The sequence below is a fragment of the Macaca mulatta genome, chromosome 9 (assembly GCF_049350105.2).
Source record: "Macaca mulatta isolate MMU2019108-1 chromosome 9, T2T-MMU8v2.0, whole genome shotgun sequence".
NCBI classification, from domain to species: domain Eukaryota; kingdom Metazoa; phylum Chordata; class Mammalia; order Primates; family Cercopithecidae; genus Macaca; species Macaca mulatta.
Window position 1 is genome coordinate 58,420,844 of NC_133414.1, and position 25,632 is coordinate 58,446,475.

The following is a 25,632-nucleotide window of genomic DNA, read 5'->3' on the forward strand; positions in this document are numbered from 1 at the left end:
GGAGCCACTGGAGGAATGCCCCGGGCACAATCCCCTGCACCAGGGTGAGGTCACCTTTTCGTCCACAAGGCGGTGCTGCATGAGCCCCTCTGGACACTAGGAGGCCTGGGCTCAATGCTGAGTAAAGTGCAGACATGACTGTGCCCTCAGCATGCATAGGGCAGTGGGCACCGATTCAGACACATGAGTTTGCACCTAAGCTGCAGTAAGAGCTACAGAGGAAATGAACAGAGACAGCATCACTCCAGGGAGCCCTCCAGACGCACTCACCCCATACGTGCAGTAGGAGAATGGCGTAGCCTATTGGGACAGCCACATCAAAATACCACAGACCAGATGGCTTAAACTGCAGACATTTGTCTCTCACAGGTCTGGAGGCTAGAAGTCCAAGATCAGGGTGCCAGCCAATCCACTTGCTGGTGAGGGCCCTCTTCCCAGCTTGCAGATGTCTCTCTGTGTTCCCATAGTATGGTCACGTGGCAGAGGAGAGCTGGGGACAGGGCATGAATAAGCCCTCTGGTGCCTTCCTTTTCTTAGGAGGATGCTAATCCCATCATGGGTGCCCCACCCTCGTGACCTCATCTAACCCTAATCACCTCCCAAAGGCCCCACCTCCTAATGCCATCACACTGGGGGTCAGGGCTTCAACATGTGAATTTGGGGGGCACAATTTAGCCCACAGCAGAAAAGAAAGGGGCACTGAGCATTCCAGCCTGAAGGAAACAGATGTGCAAAGGCCCAAGGCAAAGGCCTGGGCTCTGAGGGGCAGCCAGAGTCAAGGCTGAAGAGTGGGCAGTGATCGAGCACTGACAGTGGGGAGGAAACAAGCTAACTTGTTAGTCTTTTGTGTGCCAGAGAGAGAAACTGAGGCAGCCTGTGCCATGGTGAACACTGGGCAGCATTCCCACGCTCCTGTGCTGCACCCTGCAGGGTTATGGAGGAAGCCTGGGAAGCCTCTCCCCTCTTTTCCAGCTTTCCTGGACCCATCCCACACCCTGCCTCCTCCAGGAAGCCCTGGGGGTTGCTCACACACACATCTCACTCCTTGGTACCTGCAACCTGCATTCTGAATTTAGCAAGCTCTGGCCTTGGGTTTCTATTTTCTCGTCTTGTGCAGTGAGCATTTGGAAACTTCTGTCCTCAGCACCAAGCATGGAGCCATTTAGCAGAAAATAAATGAGTTTTCAAGTCAATTGAACTGTTCGTCTCCCCAAAATCCAGGCAACACAGTAGAGTAGCTGGATCTCTGTTCCTGGAAGCTTTCTCAGGGACTGGCCCACTGAGTGGGGGACAGCAAGTGCCTGATGAGTGAATGAATGAATGAATGAACACATGTGTGAATGGAATTCAAGGCACTGTAGGCTATTCTGGAGGGTATTGGCCTGTGTCTTCGACAGGTGAGGCGCATTAGGAACAGCATCCCGTATAGATGCCAGTTTCTGTCCTGGTTCTGAAAAGCCAATCACCTGTCTCTGCAGAGCTGCCTGGGGCCGTGGCGGGGGGGTGTGTTGTGGGGACCCCTGAGAGCTCACTGTGAAGGGGCTCTGCAGAGGGAGGCATGGCTGGTGTGTACAAGGTGACCTCTCTCCTGGTCTGCAGGATGGAGAACCTGTTCATCAACCGCTTCATGCACATGTTCCAGTCTTCCTGGAATGACTTTGCCGACTTTGAGAAAATCTTCGTCAAGATCAGCAACACTATTTCTGGTGAGTGTGCCTCTGGGGGCTCTAGTGGTGCTGGGGACAGGGGATGCTGCTCTTCTGTCTGAGACTTACCGCGAAATTGACAAGGGCTTTCCTGCCTGCTGCAGCATGGGGGCCTCGCTGCCACCATGCCACCCTGGCCGGCACCCCCTACACTCCACAGCTTTTGCATCACTGTGGTCACACTTGTGCCCAGAGGTTTCTCCTCCTCAGATATTCAAGCTCCAGCACCCTCGACCTAATTTCACCATCGAAGTCTGAAAAGTATCAGAACTTTTTCTTGGCACAAATCAATCATTTGTGCTTCTGACCAGAGCAAAGGCAGAACTTGGCTTGTGTTTTAGGCATTTACACGAAAGCAACTTTGGGTTCCTTTGGATAAGGATGTGTTTGGTGAGAGCACTAGCTTTATAGTGGCCAGTCATGGCATGGGAAGGACGTTAAGGAGGCAGGAATGGCTGGACAAGAAGAGGTGCTGAAATCAGGACATGGGGAACCAAACTTGGAAAACTGTCCCCAGGGACTCTCCTCCACGCCCCTCCTCCTTTCATCCTGGACTATCCATGCTGGGCTGAAGGACCTGAGTTCATGAGAGACGGGTGCCCCGGGAGGTTTCTGAGCCACTAAGGGCCAGCTCAGGGATGATGAGATGGTGCCACAGCCTGACCCAGTGATGGGTTGGAGCTGTGTCCATCCAGGGAGCACTTGTGGGAGGAGACCAAGCAGGGACTCTGCTCTGCAGAGGTCAGGTGAGGTCAGGAGGGCCACGGTCCTGGCTGCCCTCTGCTCAGAGCTCAGGGTGGGCCTCGCTTCTCTCCTGGTAGAGCGGGTCATGAATCATTGGCAGGAAGACCTGATGTTTGGCTACCAGTTCCTGAATGGCTGCAACCCTGTGTTGATCCGGCGCTGCACAGAGCTGCCGGAGAAGTTCCCGGTGACCACGGAGATGGTGGAGTGCAGCCTGGAGCGACAGCTCAGCTTGGAGCAGGAGGTCCAGGTAGGGGTTGATGGGCTGGGGAAGTGGCCAAGGTCACAGTCTGTCAGGTGGAAGCCACTTCCTCCTGGCCAGTGCTCATAGGCCCCCAAGACACTAACTGCAGGCCCATCTGGCCTGGAGCAGCCGCTTCCTTTTCCTGGCAGCAGTGTCAGCCAGGGTCCTGGGCATTATGCAGACTGTCTTGTACAATATCAGAGGAGGAATTGCGGGGAATGTTTCTCCATGATGTTCGAGTCTGGGAACATAATGTCAATATTTTCACTATCAGTATTAATAATTACAGGAGCTATCCTTGATTAGGGGCCTGTGGTGGGACAGGCATTGTGACAGGTGCTTTATGTACACAGTCATCAGTTGTCACCCACCTTGCAAAGGGGAGAACAGTGGAGAAAGAAGTAGATCTTGTGTGAGAATAAAAAAGGGGCATGAGGAGAAACTCAACAGAATGTTTGACTTTCTCGTTAGAAATGCTGCTGCCTGTGCTCCTGTCGCACCCTCCTCCCCACCCTCACCTGCAGACTCAGCTGCCTCCGGCTGCAAGGCTGACCTAGTCTTGAGACAGAAGTTCAAACCAGCTCCATCTGAATCTGGTGGGGCTCAGCAACAGGTGCTAGCCCATCAGCCTGCCTCTTCCCCATGGAACCAGTGTGATGGGGCCTTCTGCCACCCAGGCCCTGCTGCCTGTCCCCAGGTGTCCAGGTGGCCTCTGCTGCTTCCAGTCTTTTCAGCTCAGCTTACCCTGGGGCCCTAGTTGGAGAGGGATGGTTGGTGCCCTTTAGAGATAAACCTACAGCCCCAGTACCTGGCCCATCTGAATCTAGAGGGCCACCCACCCAGCTGAAGTCCCTGGACAAGTCTCCTGCCCCAGTGCAGGCAGCACTTCCTAACCTCCTCCTCCTGCACTCAGCCAGGCCCAGACCACTTCCTGGTCATGGGAACAGCTGACAGTTACAATCCCCCATACACTGAGACAGCATCTGTGTTCCTGAGTGGACTGAATTGCTAGACTTAGTAACATTGATTCGGTGGCTATAGGTTTCAAACTTCAAGTCAGAGATCATAGAGATTAAGCCATATAGAATCCTAGAATTGGAAGACTCTGAGCAGCCATCTGTGCACCCAGCAGCCAAGGAGTCGCCGTCCTCAGCACTTGGGCAGGGCAACAGCCTCCCACAGGGAGTTCTGGCCACCTCCAGGACACGTGGGTTATGGGTCGCCTTTCCTTTGAGCTGACCTACCCCTCACTGACTAGACGCTTTTCGTTTTGTTTTGGTTTGTTTTGTTTTTGTTTTGTTTGAGACGGAGTCTCCCTCTGTCGCCCAGGCTGGAGTGCAGTGGCCAGATCTCAGATCTCAGCTCACTGCAAGCTCCGCCTCCCGGGTTTAGGCCATTCTCCTACCTTAGCCTCCCGAGTAGCTGGGACACTGACTAGACTCTTAACACACACACACCTTCCCATCTCCTACACACCAGCATGATTCTTAATCCCCACAGTCATTCATGCTGCCCATCTGGCAGCACCTTAGTGATCTACAGCAAGCTTGTGGCCTACTAAAAATGCCTACATTGTTTTGTAAAATGTGCAGTTATTTTCTGGAACATGAAGAGGGAAATCATATCCCTGTTGTTGGTATTGATTCAGTGTTACAGCTCAAGTTTGTTTGAGTTCTTAGTCTTTGTATTTGGATTCTTTGGTTTCAGATTACAAAAATCAACTCCATCTGGTTTAATCCAAGAACTCTATTGGCTCAGGCAACAGTAAAAAGCAATGCTAACTCATTTGGGACCAGACCAGGGCTCAGATCATCCCCTGCACTGTCTCTCTCTCTCCATGTCTCAATCCTCTGCCTCTGGTGGATTTTTCCTCAGGAGGGTTTCCTTACCTGGAGGTAAAGAATGATCGCCAGCAGCTTCAGATTTACCTTCCACCAGCTTAGCAAACACCACCCCCTCCCAGCAAGAAAGACCCTGTTTCCTAACACTCCCAGCAGATGTCTTAGGCCATCCTCAGGCCTCACTGATTCTGTGAGCCCGTGCCCACGGCCAGGAGAATGGAGACCCAGAGGGGACAGGGACGCTAGACAGGCAAGAACTCCAGTGTCAGCAGCAGAATCCTAAAACGTCAGAACTGAGAGATCGGCCTGCCCCTCGTTTTTCAGAAAGATGCAAGGGAGGCCTGGAATAACAGAGAAATGCTGCAATCTGTGGCCCCAAATCCCAGGCCTCCTGTTCCCAGTATCAGGTTCACCAGCCTGGGTGGTCTCAAGATTGGATTAGCAGCCATTCCTTCTGGGTAGAGTCTGATGGTCACTTCAGCTCTCAAAGTCCAGCTGTCCAGCCGTCGTCCTAGAAGGCAAGACAGCAATGTGCCCGACCAGCCCGAGGGTCTCCACCTGCCTCCCTCCCCAACACAAGGTGCCCTGAGCCCCTCCGCGGGAAAAGTCCCCGTTTCCCCGCTCCCCCCGCCCTCCGGCCCCCCCCCCGCCCCCCCACCATCGCGACAGATGCTCAGAGCTCATCCTTGGTGTCAAACGACACAAAGCAGGAGGGCGGTGGCCAGGCTCCGAGCTCCCGCCGTCCTGGGTGGGTGGCTTCAGTCCTGCGTGCCGCCGAGCAGCGATCGGTGAAGCTGTAGCGGGGCGCTCTGGATGTCTCCAGGCGGAGTAGACCCTGACCCCTCCGCAGTCGGGACCCTCACCCTTTCCTTCATCACTCAGGAAACAGAAAAGGCTTCAGAAGGAGCGGCCATACCCCCGGCCTAAGCGCTGCACAGCAGCCCTGCACCTGGCCTTCCTAGGGGCCCCTCTGCCGGACCCACTGCGCGGCTCCCAGCGGTCGCCCGCCTCCCATTTCATGGGCACGCTCGTTGTGTGTCGAGGGGTGTTAATTCCTACAGAAAAGGGCACGGATCCGAGGGTCAGCAAGCCCGACGAATTTACACCAATGACCCGCCGTGTCGCCAGTCTCAGACCAGGGCACAACAGGCCAACCCTGCAGACCACCCCCACCTGCCCAGCCACTGCCCCTTCCCCCTCTGCTTCTGCAGCCCCTCTCCCGCCATACGCTCATTCCCGCCCCCGCAGACCTTCCCTACCTCCTGGAGACCCCCCTCAACCCCTGTAGATTCCCCTGCCCGTGCAGAACCCCCTCTCCCTTCCCCTGCAGCCTCCCTACCCGACCCGGTGGACAGCCCTGCCCGGCTTCCTGTCTCTTCCTCCCAAGGGAGATCCCTGTCCTGGCTCTGACTGGGGTTGAGTTCGCCCAGTTTTGACCTCTGTGTAGTCCGGCAGCATCATTTTCTGACATTTAACTGGTCGCATCTATTTCACCTAACCTCTCCTTTCTTCTTATAATCTGACACTCAGGGCGGTCTCTCATCTTTCCTGCCAGTCAAGCAGGTTTCAGACGCTACAAATGCAGAGTGAGCTGCTGCCATTCCTTCACCTTACCCCGAACTACCACAACTGTGAACACCCTCCATGTGAATCAATCAGCCTTTGACACATTCTAAACTCGGCTGAGTCGCAGGAAAGGGAGAGGGGGCCCCAGAGATCATCACTCTTTCCTCAGGCCTGATTTTTGGCCCATCTGCTGAGCCTGATTTGGACACATCTCTCTGCCTCCTGCAGCAAGGGAACATTTTCATCGTGGACTTTGAGCTACTGGATGGCATCGATGCCAACAAAACAGACCCCTGCACACTCCAGTTCCTGGCCGCTCCCATCTGCTTGCTGTATAAGAACCTGGCCAACAAGATCGTCCCCATTGCCATCCAGGTAAGCTGCCTCCAGGCACACCTTTCTGAGCAGCTCAGTCCTCGGTGATCCAGGGCTCCTGGGGGGCTCCACTCCAGCTCGGGAAGCTATGTCTTGAAAGACACTAGGGCTTCCTGCCGGCCCTGAGGTGGGCTGTCCATAGGGCGGAGAGGGCTGTACTCCCCAAGGCACACTTGAGAAGCCCCTGGCCAGTCGAGCGAGGCACACTGTGGAGGACCTGCCCTGGGATGATATTCTTCACTCTCCACCCAGCGCCCTGACCAAGGGCCCCCAATCAAGGTGCTGCCAGGGGCCAGGCAGGTGAAGCTGTGGGCTGAGCTGGAGACCAAAACCACTGAGGGGCACCATGGGCGCTGGGGCCAGGAGCCAGGCCAGTTCTGGTATGCCACCTTTGATAATGATGTGAGTTTTTACGTCCACCTGAGATGAGGGAGGAGGAAGAGGGAGACCCTGGATGAAAGGCAGGTGGGCACAGGGCTTTGTCTCCACCTATTCCTGGCACCAGCCTACTGCCAGTCTGGGAGCTGGTGTGCAGACAGCAGGGACCAAGGCCAGGACTGGACTGGGCATAGGTCCCTGGGGGTAGGAAAGAACTGCACAGGGGATGCCGTGGGAGACTGGCAGATGAGCATTCAGCAAATAATGTCCATGAACTGGACCTTGGGAGCTGTGGACACAGTAGCAGCTGGATAGGTCAGGCACCAGCCACATGCCAAGGCTGTCCTACGGGTTAACCTGCACAGTCCACAATCCCTCACCCTCGATTCTAAATCTAAAGAATCTAAAAACTGCTGCATGTTTCAAAACTGTGCAGCAAATTCATTGTTTGTGAACAAACCTTTTTGAAGCAATAGGTGAGGTTATTTAGAGACTTTTTCCCATTCAATGTGATAGGCATGTGGATCACTGCAGAAATACTGCTCTGTTTGATTGTAAAATAGTACGTTGCCCTCGACCTGGGGTGGGAGGGGGTATGGCACATAATGAAGTATGCCCACTGCTAAAATCCTAAACATTCTGGATTCTGAAGCACACTTAACCACTGGGGTTTTAGATAACCTATCTTTATTTGTGTAATCATCACCACAACCCTCCCAGGTAGTGGGCTCTGTTGATGTTGATCACTTTACCCAGATAAGGAAACTGAGGGACAGGTGCCCACTGCCAGCCACAGAGCTAGGATTCAAGCCAGGTCATCTGATTCTCTAGATTCCAGGCTCCCCACGGTCTCCCAGGGGCATGTGCCCTCAGAGGAGCTTCCCGTCTGTTACTAGAGAGAAGCCCTGTGCCAAAGGAACTGAAGCAGTAGGTAAAGGGACAGGTGACCTAAAAGAAGATGAAATTCCTGCAAGATCCCCAGAGATCCCAGGCACCACCGATGGTGCCTTCAAAAGCTTTTCTCAGAGACCTCTTGGAGCAGCCTGGAGTCAGGGGCCTAGCTTAAATTCCAGCTCAGCCACTTGCTAACAGGATGTGGGACCTTGAGAAAGCCACAGACTGTTCCTGGGTCTCTTTCTTCTTCTGAAAATGGAAACTTTGCAAACCATAAAGACCCAAGCAAATGAAAGTCAGAGGATAGTAAATCCAAGATCTAGTTCTTTGAAAGGTCCAAATAATAATAATAATAACCTCCTCATGAGGCTGACGGAAAAAAGAGAGAGAGAGAGAAAAAAAACATATTCAAGATTCGGAATAAAAAAGGAGTCATAAAAAGAGTAATTACATTGTCGTGCACCATGGTGGTGCACAACTGTAGTCCCAGCTACGTGGGAGGCTGAGGCAGGAGGCTCACTTGAGGCTGTAGTGTGCTATGATCACACCTGTGAATAGCCACGGCACTCTAGCCTGAGCAACATAGCAAGACCCCGTCTCTTAAAAAAGAGTAATTATGATTATATACTTTTTTAATGAGAGTAATATAGCAACACATTTGAAAAACTAGAGGAAATGGATTAAAAACCTAGGAAAAGATAAATTAGAAGAAATTGTAGAAAATAGGCCAATTTCCATATAGTGATTGGAAACAGACCCACATGGCGAGCAGCTGAGTCTCACCCAGCTACTAGACAGCCAACATTTCCAGGGCTCTTTATCAGCCCCAAATTGATCCTATAAAGCTGGCGTAAGCTTAGTTCTGAAATTGGATACAGGCAGACTTCAAAAGAAGGCTGAAGACCAATCTAAGTATTAAATAAAGATTGAAGAGAAATCTAAGGGTGATATTAACAAAGTGAGTGCAGCAGTGTATTAAATGACTACATGTAATAACCAAGTAGGGCTTATTCCAGATATTTCAATATCAAGAGAGTTACCACCATAATATATTACACCAGTAAGGATAAAGTTTGTGATTATATCAATTCACACTAAAAGTGAATTTAATAACATTTAATAGCCACAACAAATAAAAATTAATAGGAGGAACCTTACTTTATATGATAAAGCTAGCTAACATCAAAAAGGTGCAACTCTAATGCCATTTCCATTAAAATAATAAATAAGAATGCTGATATCACTGTTTTTATTTGACATTATTTTAGAGGTCATACCACATGATAAAACAGAAAAACAATCAATAAACGTATTGTCAAAGAACAGGGAACATTATTCTTTCTGGTAATGCTATGGTAGACCTAGAAAACATAAAAGATTCTAATTTTTTTAAAAGCTACTAGATTAATAAGTTCATTTGGCAAAGAGTTTAGATAAATATATTTCTTAAAAAAAATAGCCTTTCTCCATACCAACAATAAAATATAACGTCCATATAAGGAAAAACTATAAAGTTATTATTATTATTATTATTATTATTATTTATTATTATTTTGAGATGGAGTCTCGCTCTGTCACCCAGGTTGGAGTGCAGTGGCATGATCTCGGCTCACTGCAACCTCTGCCTCCCGGGTTCAAGCAATGATCCTGCCTCAGCCTCCCAAGTAGCTGGGATTACCATGCCCAGCTAATTTTTTGTATTTTTAGTAGAGACGGTGTTTCACCATGTTGGCCAGGCTGGTCTGGAACTCCTGACCTTGTGATTCACCTGCCTCAGCCTCCCAAAGTGTTGGGATTACAGGTGTGAGCTACCGCACCTGGCCAACTATGAAGTTATTTTAAAGGATATACAATGAACTCTTAACAGTGATTTGATATTGGGGAGGAAACTGTATATCATCATAATGTCAGTTCTACCAAATTCTATTATAAAAACTTAATGCACTTTCAAGTAAAATTTCAGCCAGAATTTTTTATCTTTCTTGGTGGAGGTGTGGTGGTGGTGAAGAGGAACTAAAAAGGAGAGAAAACAATTTAAAAATTGAAGGATTCATGTGGAAAAAGAAATCTGGCATAGTAAAAAATTTTTTGAAAAAAATAAAAACCACATAGAGAGGCAGGGCAACCAAGTCTAAAAAAAAAAAGAAAAAAGAAAAGAAAATTTAATAGAAAAAATTAAGTATGGTGGTGCATACCTGTAATCCCAACTGCTCAGGAGGCTGAGGTGGGAAGATGGCTTGAGTCCAGGAGTTCAGGCTGCAGTGAGCCATGAAAGCTCCACTGCACTTCACACTGGGCAACAGAGTGACACCCTGCCTTTAAAAAAAAAAAAGAAAAAGAAAAGAAAACACAGAGGGAACACTTTCCTTGCTGGATTTGTAAGGTTACTGTTAAGCTGTGCTTGAAAACAGAGAGAACTGGGGGACAGTATAGAGTAAGATCCAGAAATAGACTCCTCTACAGAGGAATTTAATGTATCACAATGGAGGTTTTTCAACTCAGTGAAAAGGGGATATTATTTTAATGGTGCTATCACACTTTGCATAAGAAGAAAATTAAGTTGGACTACTCTGTCATGCCATTTACAAAAATAAATCTCATCATGTAGAGTTGCTTAGAAGAAAAAGAAAAAAAGAAATTCAGATGAAATAAAAATTAAAATGAAAAAAGTAAATGAATTTAGAAAAACTATGCGGAGACTCAGAAGACTTTTAGAAGGAAAAGGAAACCAAGAAGTTATAAGGGGAAAGCTAAGCATATTTGATTGTGTAATGTTTTAAAACTTAAATGATAAAATAAACCATAAACAAAGCCAAAAAGCAAAATAGAGATTGAGGGGAATAACTGTAACAGACGTGACAGCTAAGAAATGCCTATCTATGACATACAATTAGCTCCTTTATATTGGCAGGAAAATACAAATACTCTAGTGGAAAAATGGTCAGAGAATATGGATAGGCAATTCACAAAAGAAGAAATGTAAATGGGCAACCAGCATATGGAAAAACTCATAAATTCACCTGTAGTTAGGGAAATGCAAATGAAAGTTAACAATAAGATATCATTTCTAACCTGTCTGGTTGGAAAAACAAAGGGGTAACTCCCAAACACCAGCAAGGATAGAGCCCCATGCACTGCCCATGAATTGCTGCAGCCTGGCAGTGTTCATGGGATAACTGGTGGGCCGGGGCAGCCCAAGGTCAGAGCTTGGGCCAGCACCGGAGCAGATCCCACAGTACCTGCTGTACCAGGTGCACGTTGGAGTGGGTGGTCAGAGGATCCTGGGGTTGGAGCTGTCGTGGTGAGGACAGTTGTGTTACCGAGCTGGACTGGGGTCTGCTTGCCCAGTGCAGCAAAACAAAACACTGAGATTGGGATAGAATCTAGAACACAAGGCATTTATTGCGGGGACCAAAAAAGAAGAATTGGGCGACTCCCTCTTAAGACAGGAACTCCCTGATGGCTTGCAGGTAAGCGTTTTTAAAGGCGGGGTAAATTTCAGGAAAGCAGAAGTTCACAGGCAAAATCATTAATCAATACTTGGAGGGCACACATTGGTTTTAGCCTAAAAGGGCAGGATATCTTGAAGTGGGGTGGGCTTCCAGGTCATAGGTAGGTTCAAAAATTTGTTGTTTTGCGGTTGGTTAAGGAAGAGAAGTTTTGTTTAAAATTTTGAGTTACCAGAAAGGAATGTTAGCTGTGGCTTGTAGGCGGGACTTCCCCCAGGCCCCCCAGGAAGATACTTAGAACAAAGAGCCGCGCTCAGAGTTCAGTCCTCAGCTCCCTCTTCTCTGAGGTCTCTGTACCAGTGGATCTGTTTGGTGGGGATCCGGGTTTCTGAAAAACAACTCAGAGTCACGAGTTCAGGTGTTCTCTTTAATTTCCAGAGGGAACCAAACACCCCAGGACTCTGGCTTCCTTGGCTGTTGTTTTAGGCTGCTGTTATCCTCTTGCTTGTCAAGTTGCTCATTTACTTCTCAGGGCTAGCTGGATGCCTGGAATTTCCCTTGAAGGAACTCAGAATTTTCTTTCATTTCTATGCCTTGTCGGGAGGCTAGGGGGCTACAGTGCCCTAAGAGGAGGCCCCTGCTCCACCTCAATTGGAGGGGCACTGGAGGGGACTTTATTGTTTAAGTGTCTGACAGCCAGTAGCACTGAACAGGTGTGCACCAGCGAAGTGAACCTGTCCGAGGAACAGTAGGGCAGGCAGTGTCTACTCAAAGAAAACACCCCCACACCCCGAAGGCTCAGCCCTCGCTAGCAGCCACTCAGCAGAAATGAAAGCACAAATGTGGGTAGCAGCAGGAGCATAGTTTGTGATGGGGAAAAAAAATTGAAAACAGTCTGACGGCAGAAGAGGATTGAGTGAGTGAGCCCTTCCATGTCCTCACCATAAAACACTGCAGCATCTTTGAAAGGAATGCTTTAGTTCCCTCCCAACTGACCTGGAGGGGTCTCCACAATAAGTTAATAAAGTGGAAAAACAAGACACAAAGGACCAATAAAGAATACATATCTGTCATATCCAAATAGCTCCTTCAAACTGCTGAGGCAATGGGCATGGTCTGACTTATGTAAAATGAATGCAAGGATGCAGCAGGCCTACTGTGCCGGCATGGGAACACACAGACGTGGTGTCACCAGGTAGGAACACGGTAATGGCCCGGTGGGGGACAGGTGAGCAAAACAAAGAGACAGATATTGATTATAATCGTATTCAGTTGATGGAAAATTGGACAGATAAATGTGCACACATGCAAAGACCTATGAAAGGAGGCTCGCCAGAATTTAGTGGTTATCACTGGGGGCTGGAAGATGAGATGACGTTTTCTTTCTCAGGCTCTCCTGTCATGACTCGAATTTCTTTTTATAATAAGCACGTATTCTTTTCTAATCAGAAACCTAAAGCTACTTCCTTACCCAAAAAACAAATTTAAGAAACACGAATTGCTCAGGGCAAGTTCTGGCATCCCATGGCAGGCCAAGATCCTGGACAGGAGTGGGAGGATGTGAAGGATGGGTTTGGGAAGGCCCAGCTCAGTAGTACAAGAGCTCAAGGGGATGGGCAGGTGAGGCCTGGCGGCGGAAGGCAGAGTGATGGGCTGAAATAGGCAGAGCACCGGGCCCATCCTCATTCAGCTCTTTTTTTACTGGTCAGAACAGTTTATATATATATATATATATATATATATATATATATATATATATATATAATCTAATATATATATTAGATTCAGGAGGTACATGTGCAGGTGTGTTACATGGTTATATTGCATGATGCTGGGGTTTAGGCTTCTACTGAACCCATCACTCAAATACTGAGAATAGTACCCAATACCTAGTTTTTCAACCCTTTCCTCCCTCCCTCCCTCCCTCCCTCCCTCCCTCCCTCCCCTTCTTGGAGTCCCCAGTGTCTTCTGTTCCCACTTTTATGTCCATGTGTAGGTAGTGCTTAGCTCCCACTTATAAATAAGAACATACAGTATTCGATTTTCTGTTTCTGGGTTAATTCACTTAGGATTATGGCCTAAGTGCCAATCCTAAACTGCATCCATGTTGCTGCAAAGGACATGATTTCATTCTTTTTTATGGCTATGTTGTATTCCATGGAGTACACGTACCACATTTTCTTTATCCGGTGCCACTATCGATGTGCACCTAGGTTGATTACATGATTTTGGTATTGTGAACAGTGCTGCAGTAAACATACGTGTGCATGTGTCCTTTTGGTAAAACAATTTCTTTTCCTTTGGGTAGGTACACAGTAATGGGGTTGCTGGGTTGAATGGTAATTCTACTTGCAGTTCTTTGCAAAATCTCCAGCTGCTTTCCACAGGATGCAAGTAATTTACATTGCCACCTACAGTGTGTAAGCATTCCCTTTTATCTATATCCTGCTAACATCTATCCTTTTTTTACTTTTTAATAATAGCCATTCTGACTGGTATCTCTTTGTGGTTTTAATTCGCATTTCTCTGATGATTAGTGATGTTGAGCATTTTTTCATGTGTGTGTTGGCCACTTGTATGTCTTCTTTTGAGAAGTGTCTGTTCCTGTCCTTTGCCCACTTTTTAATGGTGGTGTTTTTTCTTAAGCTCCCTTATAGATTCTGGGTATTAGTCATTTGTAGATGCATAGTTTGCAAATATTTTCTCCCATTCTGTAGGTTGTCTGTTTACTCTGTTGATAGTTTGTTTTTCTGTGCAGAAGCTCTTTAATTTGATTAAGTCTCATTTGTCAATTTGTGTTTTTGTTGCATATGCCTTTGAGGTCTAATCATAAATTCTTTGCCTAGGAAATGTCCATAAGATTTTTTCCTAGGTTTTCTTCTAGAATTTTTAAAGTTTGAAGTCTTACATTTAAGTCTGTAATCCATCTAGAGGTAAATTTTGTATATGGTGGGAGGAAGGGGCCCCGTGTCATTCTTCTGCATATAGGTAGCCAGTTTTTCCAACACCATTTATTGAATAGGATGTCCTTTCCTTATTGTTTATTTTTGTTGATTTTGTCAAAAATCAGTTGGTTGCAGGTACATGGCTTTATTTCTGGGTTCTCTGTTCTGTTCCATTGATCTGTGTGCCTATTTTTGGCACACAGTATACCATGCTGTTTTGGTTATTATAGTCTTGTAGTATAGTTTGAAGTCAGGTAATGTGATGCCTCTAGCTTTGTTTTTTTGGTCTAGGATTGCTTTGGCTATTCAGGCTATTTTTTGGTTCCGTGTGAATTTTAGGATTTTTTTTTTTCTAATTCTGTGAAAAATGATGTTGATAATTTGATAGGAATTGCATTCTATCTGTAGATTGCTTTGGGCAGTATGGCCATTTTAATGATATTGGTTCCTCCAACCCATTAGCATGGGATGTTTTTCCATTTTTTTGTGTCATCTATGATTTCTTTCATCAGTGTTTTATAGTTCTCTTTGTAGAACTTTTTCACCTTCTTGGTTGGATGTATTCTTTGGTATTTTATTTTGTGTGTAGGAGACTATTGTAACTGAGATCACGTTCCTGATATGGTTCTCAGCCTGAACATTGTTGGTGCATAGAAATGCTACTGATTTTTAGGCCAGGCACGGTGGCTCATGCCTGTAATCCCAGTACTTTGGGATGCCGAGGTGGGCAGATCACCTGAGGTCACGAGTTCGAGACCAGCCTGGCCAACACGGTGAAACCCCATCTCTACTGAAAATACAAAAATCAGCCAGGTGTGGTAGCACATGCCCGTAATCTCAGCTACCCAGGAGGCTGAGGCAGGAGAATTGCTTGAACCTGGGAGGTGGAGGTTGCAGAGAGCTGAGATCGCACCACTGCACTCCAGCCTGGGTGATAGAATGAGACTCTGTCTCAAATAAAAAGAAACGCTACTGATTTTTGTACACTGATTTTGTATCTTAAGTGTAGAAAGTCAAAAGGTTTTTTTTAAGGTATTTTTTGTTAAAGAATAAATCATAAATGTAAGAAATAATAGTTTTTTCCAAAGACTAACTTTTTTAAAGCCTTTTTGCTTTGTGCTAATAACTTTTTATTAAGCCCTATCATATATAGCTGTGAGATACAAGGGAATGAGTACATTCTATGTCCTTGTACTTTAACCAAGATATTTGCACTGGACGTGCTCACAGGCATGTCCCAGTTTGCAGCCTATGCCCCTTCCTTATTTGGGAATGTCACTACTTTTCTAAGTCCTTTCATAAGCAACTTCCTCTTTTCCTTTGTCTTTCCATTGCTTTTTACCTGTTTAGAAAAGTTTTAAGTTACTAGCCAGTCGGATTTTACTTTAGATTGTGAGGTCTGGCTCCAGCCAGTGGAGACAGGACACAGTAGCAGGGACAAGCTGCGTAAGGAATAAAAATTGCTTCTCTTCATTATTCAGGTGTGCTGTCACCATTGTTCCATCTGCGAGGAGCACCCTTTCTGCAGAAAGTAAAATTGCCTTGCTAAAAAAAACTTTTTGTCTAAATGCTGATTTTTCCTTGCAGTACCAAGGAACAAGCATTCTGTTTCTCATAAGCATTTTACTTATAACACTGAGACTTTACTGAAGTTGTTTATCAAATCTAGGAGTCTTTTGGAGGAATCTTCAGGGTTTTCTAGGTGTAGAATCACATCATGGATGAACAAAGATAATTTGACTTTTTTTTTTTTTTTTGGTTTGGATGCCTTTTATTTCTTCCTCTTGCCTAATCGCTCTGAATAGGACTTCCAGTACTCTATTAATAGGAGGGGTGAGAGTGGACATCCTTGCATTGTTCCAGTTTTTAGGGGGAATGCTTTCAATTTTTGCCTGTTAAATATCATGTTGCTGGCTCAGCTCTTTACCTACTGTGTGACATGGGAGAGCTGCTTAACCAGCTGGAGCCTCAATTTCCCCCCATGTAAAATGGGTACAGCAAGGAATACCTGCCTTACAGGGTCAAAGTGAGGATTAAGTGAGATAGTATGGGTAAAGCCCCTAGCACACAACAGGGGGCTCCTTAGCCCCGGAGGATGTCAGGAACATATCAGTGTCCCAGAGCCATCAGGAACATGTCAGAGCATGTGGGAACATGTCAGAGAGTGTCTCAGAGCATGCCAGGCAGCCCAGCACTCTAGGGCACAGATCAGGTATCAGTGGCCCAGGCAGCTCATGTAAATGGGTGTGGCAGTGGGGACCCTGACAGCTGGGACTGTAGAAAAGGGACAAGAGTGTAGTTCTGTGAGAACATGGGTGCAGAGTTCTGAGACCTTCTAATTTTTCAGGAAAACCAGGTCATTCAAATTTTTATGTGAAACTGTCTGATATTTAAAAGCAGTCAACTAATCTCATGTATAAACAGACAGGCATGCCTAGTGTGCAAGTCACACTCTGCTGTCCCTCCTCCCTCCCCCTTCCTTGGTCCTCAGGGAGTTCTGGGGCTGCTGGGGTCTCTCTGACCAGGGTAGAGTCACTGACCACCAGGGCTCTGGAGCATTTGGGATTTGGCTCATCTAAACCAAGACCTGCTGCAAGTGAAAAGTTCACACCTGATTTTTAAGACTTAGAATAAGGAGGTGGGGAATGTGAAATATCTCATTTAATAGTTTTAGATTGGTTTCATGTTGAACTGATAATATTCTGGATATATTGGGTAAAATAAAATTGTATTAACCTGCATTTCACCTCTTTCCTTTTACTTTTATTAATATGGCTTCCTGAATACATACAACTCCATGTGTGGGCGGCATTATATGTCTATTGGACAGCACTGTTTTCCAAGGAGAGACGCCCAAGGACCCCACTTTCCACAATACTTATAGCAAGTGACACAGCTGTGTGCTCTGGGACAGTTCTCCCTCCCCAGCCATGGCCACTGTGCTTTCCCAGCACCTAAAGTCTGGCCACGCCCCTTCCTGGTCACTCTTGGCTACAGCCCTGCCACCCCCCTCATTCTTTCTGTCAATCCCTCCAATACCTCATGTCTTCATCTGAAAATGGGCAATGCCAGCACCTGCTTCAGGCTCCTGTGAGAGCTCACTGTCAGGTTCTGAGGCTGTGCTGGGCTCTCAGTAAGGTGGCGATGCCTGGGGCTGCTGGCGTGGAGGGACCTGGGGCTGGGTGCCGGGGTGGGGGCAGGAAGGTGAAGCTGTGTGTGCAGAGGCATCAGCAAACCAGGTCACCACAGAGCTTGGGGATTTTATTTTCTGGCATTAAGAGGTGATTGAGGAGGCAGTTAACGTGACATGATTTGCATTTTGGAAAAGAAAAAAACTCACCTTGTCCCAGTATGGAGTGGAAACTGGAAAGGGAAGACAGGCCCAGCCTCTGCTACAGGAGGCGCCTGGGCACAGGTGTGGGCTCCAGGCAGACAGAGCTCAAGCTGCAGACCCTGATCTGGGAGGCTCAGCACCAGGAAGGCCCAAGCCTTTGGACAGGACAAGCTGATTTAGGGCAAGAAAAGAAGACAGGAGCACCAGGGCAGACCCTGGGGAGCACCAGCATTTCAGGGAAGAGGAGAGGGAGGAAAGTATGGGAGATCAATGAGAGGCAGTAGAAGAGGGAGCAGGGCAAGGAGGGAAAGGGGGCAGGGATCCCCTCCGCTGCTGGGCCCTCTGCCTGCCCGCTCCTTCCATGCTGCCAGCTCCTGAGGCTATTCCCACAGTAACTGCGAGCCTAGGGATCACTGTCCCCACGTGACAGATGCTAAAGCCGGAGCTTAGAAAGTCCAGTGTGTCATCCAGAGTCATGCAGGTTGTAAGTAATATGGTTGGGACAGGAAACTTCACCCCAGGGCCCTTTACCCCCTCCAGGCTCTTCTGATTCCAAAGTCACTGTTAAAGAAATTCAGATACTTCTGGAACTTCCCAAGAGGCGAAGTTCTCCAACAACTATAATCTGAAGTGAAATACAGCGGTGTGTTTCCTTTCCCCCGATGTATCAGCTCAGCCAAATCCCGGGAGATGAGAACCCTATTTTCCTCCCTTCGGATGCAAAATACGACTGGCTTTTGGCCAAAATCTGGGTCCGTTCCAGTGACTTCCATGTCCACCAGACCATCACCCACCTCCTGCGAACACATCTGGTGTCTGAGGTTTTTGGCATTGCGATGTACCGCCAGCTGCCTGCCGTGCACCCCATTTTCAAGGTACAGCCAGCTACTGCCCCACCTGCTATGGGAGGGCATCTGAGATGTGGAGTGGGAGGGATCGTTGACATCCCACAGGGGGACCTGTGGCTGGGAGTGGGTGGCAGAAAGGGACCCCTGGAGAGATGTTCTCAGAGTCAGTAATGTCCCCAAAGGAAGAAAACAGCTGGGAGCCTGCTGTTCCCCAGGACAGCGAGGCCAGGGTGTGGGCCTGACACAGGCGCCTCGCTGGCCAGCCAGTAGAGTTGGAAAAGGCAAACGAGTTCACAGTGATCCTCGGCTGGTGCTGATGGCCGCCCCTGCCATCACTCTCCTTCCCTGTTCCCGAATCTTACAAGCACTGGCTGTTGGGGTGACTGCAGGCTAAAAGTACTCCTGTGTGCCTCAGTTTCCTCACCAGTAAAACAGGTCAAATAGTACAGCTGCCTTACAGAATGATGGTCAGGATTAAAACAGTAAACTCAGGGAGCAAAGAGGTAAGCATTGTACAAGTGCTGGCCAGGACCATCTGAATCATTATCATGCTTAGTAAGCATCAGAGGGGTGCAGGCTTCCAGCACTTAGCCAAAAGATCAGCACCCAGCCTTCACTTCCTCCCTGCGCCCAGCATCATCCTGTAAGGCAGGCCTGGGTGGGGGAGCTGCAGGTCCCTAGGGCACCAGGTCACCTGGTTGGGCCCCCTCTGAGGCCTCCTCCTCTCCCCTCCCCAGCTGCTGGTGGCACACGTGAGATACACCATCGCTATCAACACCAAGGCCCGTGAGCAGCTCATCTGTGAGTGTGGCCTCTTTGACAAGGTGGGTGCCCTCCTACCCTACTTGTTGCCTGGAAGAGCCAAGCCTGGCCACCTTCACTCCCTATTTGATATCTAGACGCCCTTTCAGGAGGCCTGGAAGGGTGAAAGCTGGAGTTTGCTCAGAGCACTGGGTCCAGCATCCTCCTGATGTCTCCAGCCCCTGCCACTCAGCCAGGAGCACTCCTCCAGGTGCACCACCAGCTCTTCCTTCTCGCTGATGGCTCCGGGTCCCCCCCTCCCACTCCTCCCCTCTCCCAGCCTCTGGGACCTGGGTGTAGAACCCCCTCTGGAACACACTCCTTATGGCCCCCTGACCTCCTACACACCAGGAACCTGTGTCTGCCTCTTAATCTGCCACACCCTTGCCACCCTGACTCGGACCTCCCCAGCACTCTGCTTCCCGGGTTGCAACCCTCCCAACCCACTGTCTCCTGCATCAGGGCCTCTAGGCCCTGCCCAACCCTCGCATCCCTCAGACAGCACCCCACCTCGTTTTGAGCCCCCTGTAGCCTTACCAAGCTTGGACTCTCACATGGGCCCTTGCCCCAACCTTCCTCCTTTCCCCAGCCCATTAGTGACCAGGCCAGATGACCACTGAAGTTGAAACACTGTTTGGGTTGCAAATGACAAAACCCAACTCAAACCAGCTGTAGCTGGACAAGACATGCCTTATCTCAAATACCTGGACACAATAGAGGGGCCGGGGCCTCAGCCAGAAATGGATCCCGGGACTCAAGCAATGCCCCAGGGTATAGGCACACTGGCTCCCTCTTTCTCTCTCTTTCACCTGTGTTGGCATCACACTCTCCTGCTGCAGACAGGCCCCCATGGGAGAGGGCACAGGACCTCATCATAGTAGCTCTACCTCAGGTTCCCATGTGGCCATTATCTCCCGGCCGCATCCAAACAAAGTGCTGGAGGGCAGCTCTGGTTGGTTCTGCTTGGGCTGAATGCCCACCATGGACCAGTCTCTGGCACCCCAGCACCCAAGTCCGTCTTCAAACTTTCTGTGGCACCAACAGCCCAGCCCCCTGGGTGTATTTGCATGTGTGTGTGCGGGTGTACACAGGTATGCCAGTCAGCTTGTGAGTGTGTCTGCATCGGTCAGCAGCCGGGATCAGGACCAGGATCCCTCCTTGTGGGTCTCTCCAGCCCTCACCTGAGCACACAACAGGCCCTCAACAGAGTTGCATGGGGCCTGGAAACTGAGGGTCACTGAGAGCAATGACTGAGGGTCCTGTGCTCAGCACTAGAGCAGACTTCACAGCCCAGGCCCGCTGGTGCTGGGGTCCCCCACACACCTGCCCACGCCTGCTGCCCTCCTGTGGCTGGGAGCGCACCCTTCCCTCCTGCACTCTGCAGCCCCACGGTTCAGTCCCTTGCATTGGATTGGGCGGGAGGCTCCTCCCTGTCACCTCTCCACCCGCTGCCCTTGTCATTCTCTGCATTAAACATCCCTCCCCCATCTCACAGAAGAAGAGTTTGCCCCTCTGCCTGCCTGGCCTCCTCGTCTCCCTGGCACATTTCCTCAGGGATGGGTCTGGACAGCTGTGGGAGGAGCCACCCGCTCAGGGCACTCTACCTCCCACTCCAGGCCAACGCCACAGGGGGCGGTGGGCACGTGCAGATGGTGCAGAGGGCCATGAAGGACCTGACCTACGCCTCCCTGTGCTTTCCCGAGGCCATCAAGGCCCGGGGCATGGAGAGTAAAGAGGACATCCCCTACTACTTCTACCGAGACGACGGGCTCCTGGTGTGGGAAGCCATTAGGATGTGAGCGCCTGCGGGGCGGTGGTCCTGGGGGAGGAGCCGGGCCCCCTGCCTGACTGCCTGGGGCGGGCCTGGCCCCCGGCGGCTGGCGCTGAATGGGGAAGGGGTGGAGGGTGCCCAGCGTCCCTGAGGGGGTTGCCGCCGGGCACCGCTCCGCAGACCTGGCTGGATCGCTCACGCCGGCTGCGCCCCCTGAGCCAGGTTCACGGCCGAGGTGGTGGGCATCTACTACGAGAGCGACCAGGTGGTGCAGGAGGACCCAGAGCTGCAGGACTTCGTGAACGACGTCTACGTGTACGGCATGCGGGGCCGCAAGTCCTCAGGTAGGGCCTCAGGGACGTCTCTGGACACGGCTCCCCCGCAGTCGGCAGCGCAGGCGCAGCCGTAGCCCCTCCAGGGTGTCCTGCCCAGCGGGCCCTCCGGCGTCGGGGCAGGGAGACCGGGCACGGGGTGGGCGCCGGGCCCCGGGGTCCCCAGGGACTGGGCCTCAACCCGCCGGTGGTTCCGCCCTAGGCTTCCCCAAGTCGGTCAAGAGCCGGGAGCAGCTGTCGGAGTACCTGACCGTGGTGATCTTCACCGCCTCCGCCCAGCACGCCGCGGTCAACTTCGGCCAGGTAGGCGGGGCCCGCCCGCTGGGCAGAGCTCACTCCCCAGGGCCGCTGCCTCCTCCCCCGCCCCAGCTTTGCACGGGTACCGCACCCTCGGGCAGCCTCGGGGTCTGGCATGGGACTTGCAGGATGGATTCTGCCCGCGCAGCCGAGGGCGCTGGCCGCGGGGGAAGAGGATGGATGGACTGAAGGGCCCGCTGGAGTTGGGGGGCACGGGGAGGACAGGGCCCAGGGGGCAGCTGGGCAGCAGGGTTTCGGGGGTGCCCACGCTCGCTGGCGGTCGTCTCCTCAGTACGACTGGTGCTCCTGGATCCCCAATGCTCCCCCAACCATGCGAGCCCCGCCGCCAACTGCCAAGGGCGTGGTGACCATTGAGCAGATCGTGGACACGCTGCCGGACCGCGGTCGCTCCTGCTGGCATCTGGGTGCAGTGTGGGCGCTGAGCCAGTTCCAGGAAAACGAGGTGAGGCTGGGCAGGGTGGGGCACAGACCCAGGTCACCCCAGGTTAACCGGTTCCTCAGCCTCAGTGCTTTGTGACTCGGGCCTCAGGGCTCACTTGGAGCCAGAAATCCTGACTTCCAAGGCTGGAAGGGCCCAGAGGGCTGCAGCTGCCACCAGGTCTCCCGGCCTGAGCGTGGACAGAGCTCAGGGTGGGCACGGCAGGAGAGCACACAGCCCAGGCTCTGCTCACTGTCACCAGAGGGTCGTGTGTGACACCCCCTCCCCCCAGCTATTGACAAAGCTCTTGCACATGTGTTTTTCCCTGGTACTCCAGAAGGAATGACCAAGAGTTTGCTGGGTTCCTTCAGGACATGTGCATCTCATTTAATCTAACAACTGAATCTGGTGTGTCTTGGTGGATGCACTCGCTTTGGGGTAGCTCAGTACTGCACAGAATGGCCGCTCGGGTCCAACCTGCTCCAGACTGCTGGGCGTCTGAGTTGTTCCTGGCTAATGTGTTGGTCCCTCACTGGACATCCTTGTTTTTGTGCCTTTGCATACGTGTTCAGTATGACCGGACACATTCCTAGCAGACAAATTCCTTGGTCAAAGAATATTGAGACTGAATTGCCCTCCACAGACTAAATCCAAATCCCATTATCAGTAGCCTATGTTTCTTGGACCTTTCCAGCTCAGAAGCTTTGTGATCTTAATCCAATACAGTAGTTTTTTAAAATGATGTCTAGCTCTACCCCGCAGACATCTGTGTGAGCATGCAAATAAGCACAGCACCCCAACAGGGCAGCCACCCCTTCAGGCTCCCTGGCCTGCCTTCTGCCTTCCTGGGCTGGAGAGGCCAGCACTGGCCCCAGCGCCCCTGATGGGAGGTGGGAGTGCTGCATAGGGGTGGCCCGAGAGAGCAGGATACCATGGCTGCAACCACCAGCACCCTCCAGCTTCATCTGCATCATCTTGTAACCACCTGGCAGCAGGCAGTTATTTTCCCACTTATCCATGAAGCCCAGCTCTGGAGCCTTCCTTAGGGAAGCAGATAGGGGGCGACCACACTTGCCTTCCCAAGGCCCTCTTGTCAGGCAGCAGAGGGTGAATATGGGCAGGCGAATAGATGCTCCCTCCTTCATCTCCCAAAAGGTGGCTGGCCCTTTGGGATGAGACAGGCCTGTCAGTTTACACGGGTAGCAGATTGACCTATGTGTGTATCCATGTCTGGGCCCTCAGCTGTTCCTGGGCATGTACCCAGAAGAGCATTTTATCGAGAAGCCTGTGAAGGCGGCTATGGCCCGATTCCGCAAGAACCTCGAGGCCATTGTCAGCGTGATTGCTGAGCGCAACAAGAAGAAGCAGCTGCCATATTACTACTTGTCCCCAGACCGGATTCCTAACAGTGTGGCCATCTGAGCACACTGCCAGTCTCACTATGGGAAGGCCAGCTGCTCCAGCCAGCCGGACTCCAGCCTGCCTGGCAGGCTGTCTGGCCAGGCCTCTTGGCAGTCACGTCTCTTCTTCCGAGGCTAGTACCTTTCTGTTTATTCTTTGATCTTCAGGGAACCCCATAGATTGAGCAAAGTGTAAACACCATAGGGACCCATTCTACGCAGAGCAGGACTGCACAGTGTCCTCTCCACACCCAGCTCAGCATTTCCACACCAAGCAGCAATAACAAATCACGACCACTGATAGATGTCTGTTCTTGTTGGAGACATTGGATGATTATTTTCTGTTCTATTTGTGCTTAGTCCAATTCCTTGCACATAGTGGGTACCCAATTCAATTATTATTGAATGAATTAAGAATTGGTTGCCATAAAAATAAAGCGGTTCATTTAAAACAGGTCTTGTTCCACGTGCTATGTTCCAGTCACCCCAAACAGCTCATTGCCATCTCCTACACCAAGAGAAAAAAAAAAAAGCCATAGTCACCGTGATTTTATCAAGGCAAAAGCCTCCCCACCCAAGTCTGGATAGAAGGTGCTTTTTCCCCCACGCAGTATCTGCTATCTTTGGAACACATCCCAAATGCCAGCACCTCTGGGAAGGCATCCTTGGTTCCTGTCTCTTCCCCGGATTTGTCAGAACCTCTGTTGTTGCCCTCTCTGTGGTCTCTCCCTTGGGATAGGAGCCCCTGGAAGGACAGAAAACCCACTTTATTTATGTCTGTGCCCCAGGGCTGGCATAAGGCAGCAGCACTCAGCTGTTCCCTTCTTTTCCTCCTGGCACAGCACCTCACTAATGGATATTAGGCGTTGTCTTGGGAGCTGGGGGTTTATTTTTTTCTGAGGCAGGGTTCTTAACATGACATAAAAAATAAAAATGGGCAGGGCATGGTGGCTCACGCCTGTAATCCCAGCACTTTGGGAGGCCAAGGTGGGTGGATCATTTGAGGTCAGAATTCGAGACCAGCCTGGCCAACATGGTGGAAACCCCATCTCTACTGAAAATACAAAAATTAGCCAGGCATAGTAGCAGATACCTGTAATCCCAGCTACTCGGGAGGCTGAGGCAGGAAAATTGCTTGAACCTGGGAGACAGAGGTTGCAGTGAGTGGATGTCGCATCACTGCACTCCAGCCTGGGCAATAGAGTGAGACTCTGTCTCAAATAATAAATAAAGTAAATAAATAAAAATGCATTCTCTTTCCCCAGGCCCAAATAGCAGAGCCAGCTCTGAGCCTGGGCGTGGTGACCCATTCTCCCCCTGTGCTCACATGCCCAACTCTCAGCCCTCCAGCCCCTGGCTTCGGAATCATGTCGTCAGGGTCTCCCATGTCTCTGGAAGGTGCTTCCAGTGTGGCAGGCCAGCAGCTCAGTGTCTGGGTAAAGCCTTCTACAGGGCCAGCATGGCATGAGGGGAGGTGTGCCTGCGTTCCTGAAGCCACAAGGCCTTCTGAGGAGACCTGACTATTGGAGTGGGTACTAGAGACTGAGGTCCAGCCCCTTAATGCCACAGCCTCCCTGCCATCCCTTGGAGAATTGCCCACCACACTTATGAATGATCTTCGGGACAGGTGACATAAACGTATAGCCATGGTCGAGGCATTCAGCTCCATGCCACTGTGAGAATGAACATACCAGCTTTTAGAACAAGGCTGTGTGGTCAAGGAGAGAGGAGAAACGAATAGGAGTAGGCAGGGGTGGTGAAGCAGGTCTGACATGAGCAAAAGAGAGACAGGAGGATTGGGTTGGAAAGGCTTCAGATGGCAGAGCACCTCTGAAAGTCTCATGCCAGCTAATGAAGAGTCCTCAAAGTCACCATTACAGAAATCTTACATCTGGCAGAAATGACAGTTATGGTTTGGCATGAACCCCACAGTGGATCCAAACGTGTGGCAGCTGAGATCCTCAGTCAATTATGTTCTCTGCAGCTGGTCCTTCTGGTTCCCTGGGGCAGGGTATCTGAGTAGCACAGCCCCACTGCTACCACAGGAGAGGGAGAATCCCAAATTCTGTGCATAGACTCTGTCTAAACCTCTAGATGACCCCTAAGATATGTGTACATAAGGCAAACTACAAACAGCCCAATTTAGGATAAAACAGCCTGTCTTACTTTGTTTGTGCTGCTATAATAAAATACCTCAGACTGGGTCATTTATACAGAACAGAAATTGATTCCTCACAGTTCTGGAGGCTGGAAGTCTAAGATGAGGCA

At 50.2% G+C, this 25,632-nt stretch overlaps 1 protein-coding gene across 1 annotated transcript in view; it reads left to right on the forward strand.

Annotated features, from left to right (window-relative positions):
* ALOX5 (arachidonate 5-lipoxygenase) overlaps positions 1 to 23,818 on the forward strand; it is a 60,695-nt gene extending 36,877 nt beyond the window's left edge. Inside the window, exons 5-14 of the mRNA XM_001102354.5 lie at positions 1,600 to 1,706; positions 2,528 to 2,700; positions 6,330 to 6,476; positions 18,148 to 18,351; positions 19,062 to 19,148; positions 20,742 to 20,920; positions 21,119 to 21,240; positions 21,431 to 21,531; positions 21,818 to 21,988; positions 23,207 to 23,818. Of these exons, the coding sequence (XP_001102354.2) occupies positions 1,600 to 1,706; positions 2,528 to 2,700; positions 6,330 to 6,476; positions 18,148 to 18,351; positions 19,062 to 19,148; positions 20,742 to 20,920; positions 21,119 to 21,240; positions 21,431 to 21,531; positions 21,818 to 21,988; positions 23,207 to 23,386 (1,471 nt within the window). The 3' untranslated portion in view covers positions 23,387 to 23,818. The remainder of the gene's footprint in view (positions 1 to 1,599; positions 1,707 to 2,527; positions 2,701 to 6,329; positions 6,477 to 18,147; positions 18,352 to 19,061; positions 19,149 to 20,741; positions 20,921 to 21,118; positions 21,241 to 21,430; positions 21,532 to 21,817; positions 21,989 to 23,206) is intronic.
* The last annotated feature ends 1,814 nt before the right edge of the window (positions 23,819 to 25,632 follow it).